A 9,568-nucleotide genomic window follows, 5' to 3' on the forward strand; every position below is an offset into this window, starting at 1 on the left:
AGCTTAGCATAGAAACAGGAAAAGAGCTTGCCTGGCTCTGCCCAAAGTTAATAAAATGCCACCAGAACATCTAAATCTGGCTGCTTAATATGTAATATTTCATTTGTTTCATTGAAAAACGTTTACATGCATGTTTTTAAATAAATTATGTTTGGTAGGCTTTCTTTTAGAATCATTAAGTATGTGGTTGTGTATTATAGGACGCTGTGAATCATCCATCAAATTCTTTCACACTCTTAACACACACACACACACACACACACACACACACACACACACACACACACATATATTAGTGATTCTGCCGGTGTTTTGAGCCAGCTAGGCCTACGGAGGAAGGTCCTACACTATGTGGGACTTCCTGTTTGCGCCAGACTTTTCCTGTTGTGGATGATGTCCTCCTGAGCTCCGACAGCTCATGCTCGATTATGACTTCTGGATTCAAGCAGCGTCTCCATTTTGTGACACTCTCCATAGATACTAAGTGAAATATTTAAGTCATTTGTTCATGCTCTGTTTGTGTGGCTGTCTTATGACATATGCAGACCAAAAGAAGCCAACAACGCACATAGGGTGTGGGGTACTGTAGTTTGCTCATGCCTTTCTGAGTGTAGTAGTGTGTAAAATGAAAAAAGTGATACTGATTTAATTTTCTAATTGTTTCCCACTTTCTCTAAAGCCCCCTTTCACTGCAGCAAGAGTATTCTGGATCATATTTCAACTCATACATGGGATGATAATGCTGCCACCACCTTTTAACTTGTTACTGACCTGAGGAGTCCCCTGTCGCTCAGCCTTGCCACCTAATGGAGTCATGAAAAGTTCACCTCTCTCCTGGTCAACAGAAATCATCCAGACAACTGCCTCCCTCATCTGGGGAGATGCCTGCTCTGCAACATTTCCCTCAGATTCCATTTAACCTGCTGAAGGCAATATAACACTAACCAGCTGTGGGTATTTACAGCCTTCAGTTGGTGAGGAATTACCTTCAACCCAGCTTCTGTTACAAGAGTTCAAGAGTCTGCTGGATCTTATAGAAAGACGGGCTCTCAATAAGCAAGTCAGAGAAACAGTTCTTTCACTGGCATGTCTGTGATCTGCTCCCATGATCCATGGTTTCATGCTAGAGTTAATGGTGCCCCAAAGCAAGAGTCAGTCTCATACAACAAGAAGCAATCTGAGCGACACCGGAGAAGCCACTACCCAGAACAGACTGCACAAACAAGAGCAAAGCCAGATGGACCAATCACCAAACAGTACACTCTCTAAACCAACAGCAACACAAAATGGTAAGAATTCAGTCACACCTGCAAAGTCAGACACAAGTTATTTATCAAGAGTTTTGACATTTCTGTGTTTTCTACAGCAGGGCTGCCTCACAGCCACAACAGACTGATTAAGTGGGATGTGATTCCTCTCTCTTACAGCCACTGTGACAAGCCAGATAGATACATATACCAACCACAACTGGGAGTTCCTGGTGGCTGTCCTGGTCACAGCCATCTCTCTCTCCATTCTCATCGCCCTTCTGGCTAAGTGCCAGGTGGTTCGGCGCTACCTGGCTAGCTACAGACACACACGGCTGAGGGAGGCAGACACTGCCAGCGAGTGTGACCCATCAGGTTAGGCTTTTGCCCATTAAATCTTAGAGAGTGCTATATATGAACATAAATATTTTTCTGTGTTTTTCTGTTCTGGTTGAATCTCACTGCACAAGCACAAGCCGCACAAGCAGGTGTTTTTAGCTCAAAGGCTTTGATAAACTGACTTTTGGCTACTGCAAGGCACCAAACAGCAGACAGATACAGTTAGCGACTGCAGCACAACTGGTGATTCTGTCACTGCTTCCAGGCATTGAGGTGGAATTTGCCATGCGCAGGGGACGTGGAATGAACCCTCACTGTATTCCAGCTGTAAGCGAGGAAGATGATGACGGATTCATTGAGGACAACTACATCCCAGCCAGTGAGAGAGCGCGAGCTGAGAGAGCAGCGGAGAACATGGAAGACTCAGAGGGCGAGATAGATGAAACTGAATATACCATCACTTAGTAGGAGTGTCAAACCCATGAACCACCGATTCCACTCCCACCTTTTCTTTAGTTTTCTCTGTTTTTCTCTCTTCCTCTTCAGCTGTTAGTAAACACATAGATTACTTTACAAGAGTGAAAGGAATTTTTTTACTTTTGTATTTGGCAGACAGAAATGTTTCCCAGTTCAGGTAATTTGCCTAATGAGCTCGGATGAACATTGCACATAATATGGTACAGTGCTCACAAAGAATCAGATTTCATCAGGATTTGTCCTGTATTTATGGTGGCCAGACAAATCCCTAGCATCTACATTCTAGTTACCTTTAATCGTGTGTCTAAATTCATGTAGCAACTTATGCTGAGGCTAATAAGCTTCGAGGCCCCATGGAATAGTTATGTTTAAAATGCATACATATTGCTATAAACAAGACTCTCGAATGGCCCGGCTATTTCTGGTGTATGACTAGTCACCTGCAGTTGTATGTAACATATATAGATGGTGCAACCCTGAGCTCATGTTAAGAAAAATAAGTAATAAAAAGTAAATACCTACAATGCATATTTCAGTTCATATCTTTAAATTGTGCTGTTACAGAGCCACTGTACATTGGATAAGGATAATCACCTTTATTGGCCAAGTATGTTACACACAAGGAATTTGTTTTCGGTACAGAATTGTAACTTTTGCTTTTTCAGAATCTTTGTTCAACATGCCATAAAACAGTTACATGTAGAGTAGGCCTACAGAAAAAGCAAAAATGTAGGTTAACTCACTTAAGATAAGGGAGGTAGATTACCACTAATTAGTTCCTTTGCACTCATGGCTGCTATTTTTAGGATTATAACAGTAGGCTCAAAATGTGCAGGAATTCAGTACTTCCCTAATGTAAACTCATAATACTGTATTAGGTCAGTGAAATTGTAAATATCATGACCTCAATAAAGACCTAATTGAATGGAAACTGTGTCACTTGGTCTGTCTGTATGGGTCAAGTTTTAAATCCATGACTGTTACTTCTGAGGACCACGAAGCACAGTCAATGCTCACCTTTCTTTTTTGCAACACTGGCATCAGTCACTGTTATGAAGCTTGACACTGCGTCTAGAAAAAAGGCTTGGAGCGTTTACAGTCCTCTGAGGCCAGCGAGCTGATGAGACCGGTCTGACAGCTCGGTGTAAAGCTGTCAGACCCGGAAACACAACAGGTCAAGTTCACACAGACAAGCCAGAGTGAAACCGGAAAACAACCCTCCCTTCAAAGTAAAAGTGTAGAATTTACCATTGCTGCTTAATGCGATTCAATTAATCAAAGTAATTATCAAAACAAAAAAACAGAACTATTTTTGACAGTGAACACCCTCTCTTTTACATAAATGTAAACTTTACAGTGGAATTTACACATTTAAAAATGACATATTTTGACCGTTATAAACAAACAAACAAACAAGCAAACAAAATATGTGAAAGTTCACATTTGACTGACAGAGTAGAACAGAAGCAAAATCTAGAGGTATAGGTTATTCATATTATTTACTTTGTAAAGTAGTAATCATATTATGTGCAGCATTAGTCCTGCATTCGAATTTAAGGCAAGTAGCCTAAAATGTTTAGAACAAAATGCACAAAAAGCAGGCAATTTTTTTATGTAATAACATAAAGTTGTAGCTGGTTCAGGTGGAGCTAATTCCTAAATGCTCTAAATTTGTATTTTTATTTTATAACAATGCAACATGTTTTATAAGCTGATGATATGTTTTTATAATCATCTGGAAAATAACTATAGGTCTAGATGTCTAGTATGATTAATAAGTGCAGTGGGGGATCCATACTTTAAATCTTTTACTTAAATAAAATATCACATTTTAGAAAAACTCTGTTACAAACTGTAAGACATGCATGTTATTTAAGTGTGAGTGCACTCTGCACTAATTGTGTAAATTGGCTCTATAATGTATATTTGGACTATAAATACTGATACATTAAGGTGTACATCACTTTAATGATGTAGCTAGTTAAGGTGGGCTTATTGTAGTCATTTATTTATTTATTATAAAGAAAGATGAATGTAGAAAAGTAAAAAGTACAATATTTGAATAGGCTATAATAATTCAATGTAGGAAAGCAACATACAGTAAAGTGGATATATTCAGTTAAAGTACAAAGGCCTATCGACAAAAGTGTAGTTACCTGTAAGTAGGTCTATTAGGCTAAGTAAAAGCACTAGGCCATTTCCACTGCAAAACAAAGCAAAACAAAAAGCACACAGTGGAAACACCATAGCGTAGGTGCAGTGCTAAATATAGGCTACACACCACGAGCAGCAGAGCACACACCTGGGCACCGGAAGTTGGAGCCTATTTCTGTCACTAACTTGACGCTCCGCTCCGGAAAAGCAACGAGTTGTAAAGAAACGCGACTGACTGACTGAAGAGAGTGGAGGATGGAGGTCTTTAAGTGACCCACATCTCATATTAGACCCACACATTAACCAGGCTGGTTCTTGCAGTCGAGTATCTTTCTCCACCAAGATGTCGGCGTCGGCGATATTTCTCCTCGACCTGAAGGGAAAGGTAAGTTTGTAGCGACTTGTTGGTAGCGGCGAAGTTGACATAAGAATTATGAACGAAGCACCTGCTGCAACAGAAGAGTCTGTTAACTGAGAGAAAAAACCCAAGAATGCCAAAAAAGCGAATGTTTTATTTTTTAAACCGGTGTACTATTTCAGTTGTACATCATATAACCTCCCAGATGTGCTTATATTTCCTGACAGCCACAGTCCACCTCACCGTGTCCTCCTAACCCCAATGTCAGACAGGGCAGTCAGGAAGACAGAACTTGCCAGACTCGTTTCGCCAATGCTTCACTATACACAGAGGACTTGTTCTTGTGCAGCCATTCAGCCTTTATTGTATGTGAAATGCCCTATTTCTAAGTTTCAGACTTTATTCTTCCCATTAAAATAACAATGGTCTCTTAATATGATTTGGACTGTGCTAAAATATTGCCAAGGATGATGACCACGTACATTAGACCTGCACTTTAAGGGACAAAAACATATCTGACATCCTGGAAGGCTTCATTATCTAACTGACACTTTAACATCAAATTATCGGTTCCTTAATTTGCAAATCATTTTGTATATGAAATGTCAGAAAAAGTCAGAAAATTCTCAAATCTGAGAATGTGGAGCCAGAAAATGTTGAGCATTTTTCTCAACATTTAATCAATAATCAGATAGTTGCAGACCTTTTGCAGGACTTTTCTATTTTTAAATAGAGACTTAGAGCTACTTGAATCAGGCTTCAAGCGTATGGTGGAGGGACAGATGAAGTAATATGTGTAGTAAATGCCAACACAACTTACCAGACTCTTTCTAACAGACTGTGCTGTGACTTGGAACCAACACATTTACAGTATATGAGCCACGATTACTAAGTAGCAGTGCTCTGCTTTGTGGCATGAAACACACTAGGTGTTTTGTCTCTGCTGAATGTACTACTCCATCTGATGTTTTTATTTTTGATGTGAGTTTAACTGACACGCACTCAGTCGAAGATGCCATGACAATGATGTGCTGACACTTGAATGTCCTTAAGGTGAAACAGAAGCTATTTTAAATCGTGTCTGTGGGCAGCAGCCAGGCCACGTTTGTCACAGCTTCTAGCCTCATAGGGTGTGTATTGTCAGAGGATGCACCAGCAAGCCAACATTTCAGGGTGGTGTCTTTGTCACATCCAGTTTTCAGTGACAGAGTTGACCAAATGAAATGGCTTTCAAGTTAATCAATACAACAACAATGGGGAATTAGAAACAGCAGATTAAGGAATAGAGCAGTCAGTAAGAAACTTGTCAGGGGTGTTGATTGATTAGGCAGAATTTCACCACAGGCTTTATAGATTGTTTCTGCCAACTCAAAGGTTTCAAGGGTTCATGTACTATAACTGTGCTCGGCCCTGTTCTTTCTAACTGATATACTGGTGGTTTTGTGTCAATATGCAGTGTTTTGCTTTTTAAACCTCGGCAGTGCTGTATGGGTTGCGGATGAGTGTTTTGTTGTTTATTACCTTTTTAAAATTATCATTGGCCTCATTTAAAAAAAAACAGCTGGGACTGATGATTATTGTCAAGCTGCTTATTTTTTGTGACTAACTGATTAATCATTTAGTCCACAAAATGTCAGAAACTAGTGAAGAAGCATCACATCACAACTTCCATGTCATCAATTTGCATATTTCTCCAACCAACAGTTCAGTATTCAGCTTGCAGTAATATAACAAGGAACTAAGCAGTTAATTCTCACATTTGTGAAGCTTGAATCAGCAACTGTTTGGAATTTTTCCTTGATAAATGGCCTAAACAATCATTTTCTTATCAGAATTGCTTATGATTAATTTTCCCTGGTCCTCTAATGATTAATTGTTTTGAAACCAACATGTTTATGTGTTGATGAAACACACTATGATTTATGAATTCTGATTGTGTGTGTACACTTCACTGATAGGTACCGTTCAGGTAGATCTGCTGATTTTATCCTGTGTCTGTCCTGGTGCCTGCTCGGCTGAGAAGCTGCCAGTGGAATCATTTCTGATGGAATAACCAGTAATGACAGCAGCAGAGGAAACTTGCAGCTCAGTCAAATTTGTGGAAATATTGTCTGTTATGTTTTTCTGTCAAAGTTTGGTTTATGGTTCAGAACTACAAAGTGAATCTCAAATGTTTTTTTGATGCAAAGCTTTGTCTATACCTCATTCTGTGTCTCTGGTGAACTCTGAACTCAACGCTCTGTGCTTTCCATCTCCTCTCACAGAAGCTCAGCGGTGGCCCGCCCATGTCCCTTTTTCTCAACCAGATTACTTTACTTTCCTGGAATTTCCTTTTTTTTATTTCTTATTTCCTTCTGCCTTTGTTGTATCTGCTCCCATGTGACCCCTGTGCAGCACAGACTCTTCTATCAAAAAAGGGGGAGTGGGGGGTGGGGGCATCGTGTGTGTGTGTGTGTGTGTGTGTGTGTGTGTGTGTGTGTGTGCACCATCTCAATCCCTCAAGCGTAGAAGCTTTGATCTCTCTCTTTTACTTCACTCTGTGTGTTCGGACTCTAACAAAGACTGCTGACTCATCTTGTGTGTGTGTGTGTGTGTGTGTGTGTGTGTTTCTATCAAAATTAGGAGGTGTGGCAGTTTCTCGGGGCTAAATGCAGAACTGTAGGCTGACTTAGCTTGAAAATGACAAGATAGCGTCTGATGCCGTCCCTCTCCTAGTCACAGTCGGGACCCAAAAATGTTGAAAACATATTTGAAGAGTGTAGGCCGCTGATATAAATATGTGCATTTCTGTCAGATTTGGTACATTCAGTGCTATTTTGTCATCACTTCAGGTTCCGTTCAACAAGTGCTACTGGCTGTGTAACGAGTTATTTTCAGTGCATCTACAATGGAGTTCGTTTTGCAGACAACAGTCTAACTGTGTGTTTAGCAAATGTCAGTCTCTTAGGTTCAGATAGAAAGAGGGCATCTTTTGTACCCTCAACAGTTTGCATTGACATTCAACGGTCATACAAGATTGAAGACACTGACTAAAATAACTCCTGGAATAGACTAAATGCCACAAGTGAATGTTTTAACAATGTATGAACAACTTTACAGTTTTCCTTCATGTCTTTAAATTTCTAAGAATACATTTTTGGGATTATGCCTTTATTTCACTTTATTTTCACTTTATTTCACAGCAATGTCTGTATTGCTTGCAACAGGAATTTACTATAATCTCAAATCTGATAAACTTTGCTGAAGTCTGCATGAGGTCTGACACCTGAATCCGCTCATTCATTGTTAGACGTGTAGGATCATATCTATCTGTGAAGTTTAGTGTTTGTGTCAGCCGGTGGTCTCTGAAGCATCTGAACACATGAGTGCTCAGGTTTGGAATCTCAGCCAAAATTTATTAACATTTTATGTTTGAATAGTGTCTCTATAATAGTATTTTCTGCCCCCAGGTGCTGATCTGCCGTAACTATATGGGGAACATGGACATGAATGAGATTGACCACTTCATGCCCATCCTGATGAAGACGGAAGAGGATGCTGAGATGACACCGGTGGTCAGCCATGGCTCTGCACACTTCATGTGGATCAAACACAGCAACCTTTACTGTATCCATTTACAATGTATCTTATAGATGTAATGCATGTACTGTACCTGACATCCTGTACTTCAGGTCTGTGCAGCTTCTGTGAGTGGCATTCCCAGTGCACTGCATTACAGCAGAGTTGTTTTACCTCCCTGTGGCCATGTTCTCAATCGCTGTGTGTGATGAATTCTGGCAACTCTTTATTTTATTTTATCTCATAACCGCTCAGTATCCAAAAGATGCTTGCTTGATATCTGCATCTTACCTGTTTCTGATTTAGACTGATTTGCATGTTTTCAGTTCTGATTCTCTGTTTGTCACTTGTGCAGTGTACAGTTGTTTCTTAACTTTTATTAGTGGTTGCAATGACCAAGAAGAACGCCAACGCTGCTCTTGTGTACTCCTTCCTTTATAAAATAGTCCAGGTGGGTGTTGAGACATTAGTCCACTAATTATTACACTTATGAAACGGATATGTTGCGATTTTAAAGCGGTTCTGTGATATTTCATGGAGGTATATTCTTTTTTTTTCTCAAATCAGTGCTTTCTGCAGTGATTTGTGAATACAGTCAGTACTGTACACCACAAAGTATGTGTTCCTGTGTCTGTATGCAGGTATTTAAGGAATACTTCAAGGAGCTCGAGGAGGAGAGCATCCGTGACAACTTTGTGACGGTGTATGAGCTGATGGATGAAGTGATGGACTTTGGCTTCCCTCAGACAACTGACAGCAAGATCCTACAAGAGTAAGAAAACTATCGCACAACAGTTCTCCACACAATTAAACTCTGCCAAGGACTGCCTAAGTACTAACTGTACAGTCTGTTCATGCATAGACGCACAAGATCTCAGGATCGGTGGAATCTTAGCTATGAGTGGTTGATAATGCATTGAACCTGGTATTGTAAACTGTTTGTAAAAGTAGGACTATAAGAAAGGTAAAAGAATATTTATAGCTGACAAAACTATAATCAGTTATGAGTGTTTGCACTATGTTCTGTGTTTAATGAAACCGCATTAGCTCAAGTGGTACGTTTATCATCCATCAAGGAGTAAAATTTTACAGCTTGTCAGTAACGTAATAATAATCCATTTCATTTTGACCAGGAGAGAGAGAATTAGGCTCAGTGGCAATTCTGTATGAAGTGCTATGTTTTATTTTTTTCTTTCAACAAAGTGCAGCCAGTGGCTAAAGCTACAATGATGGCGGAGCTTCATTCAGTGAGTAAAATGACGACCCCAGCCACTATCCTTGGGCTCCACAAGTGTTCTGTGTTCTCCGTGTAGTCAGGGTTGTTTTGTGTTTTCCCTCGTCTTGGCTCCTCTGAGAGGGGTTTGTTTCCAGGAAGAGGCTCAACATTCACTGTATAGCCAGCCTGCAGTACTATGGTAACATGGGCTCTGTGTGT

The 9,568-nt window shown here is 40.1% G+C and overlaps 2 protein-coding genes across 2 annotated transcripts in view; both read left to right on the top strand.

Moving 5' to 3' along the window:
* cunh1orf210 (chromosome unknown C1orf210 homolog) overlaps window positions 1-2,958 on the top strand; it is a 5,943-nt gene extending 2,985 nt beyond the window's left edge. The window contains exons 2-4 of the mRNA XM_020602880.1: window positions 680-1,289; window positions 1,428-1,622; window positions 1,852-2,958. Coding sequence (XP_020458536.1) covers window positions 1,106-1,289; window positions 1,428-1,622; window positions 1,852-2,051 — 579 coding nt within the window. The 5' untranslated portion in view covers window positions 680-1,105 and the 3' untranslated portion in view covers window positions 2,052-2,958. The remainder of the gene's footprint in view (window positions 1-679; window positions 1,290-1,427; window positions 1,623-1,851) is intronic.
* Window positions 2,959-4,390: 1,432 nt separating this feature from the next.
* ap1m3 (adaptor related protein complex 1 subunit mu 3) overlaps window positions 4,391-9,568 on the top strand; it is a 20,126-nt gene continuing 14,948 nt past the window's right edge. Inside the window, exons 1-4 of the mRNA XM_020602924.1 lie at window positions 4,391-4,602; window positions 8,025-8,181; window positions 8,517-8,584; window positions 8,775-8,905. Coding sequence (XP_020458580.1) covers window positions 4,561-4,602; window positions 8,025-8,181; window positions 8,517-8,584; window positions 8,775-8,905 — 398 coding nt within the window. The 5' untranslated portion in view covers window positions 4,391-4,560. The remainder of the gene's footprint in view (window positions 4,603-8,024; window positions 8,182-8,516; window positions 8,585-8,774; window positions 8,906-9,568) is intronic.

Source organism: Monopterus albus, unplaced genomic scaffold (assembly GCF_001952655.1).
Source record: "Monopterus albus unplaced genomic scaffold, M_albus_1.0 scaffold58.1, whole genome shotgun sequence".
In the NCBI taxonomy this organism is placed as follows: Eukaryota; Metazoa; Chordata; class Actinopteri; order Synbranchiformes; family Synbranchidae; genus Monopterus; species Monopterus albus.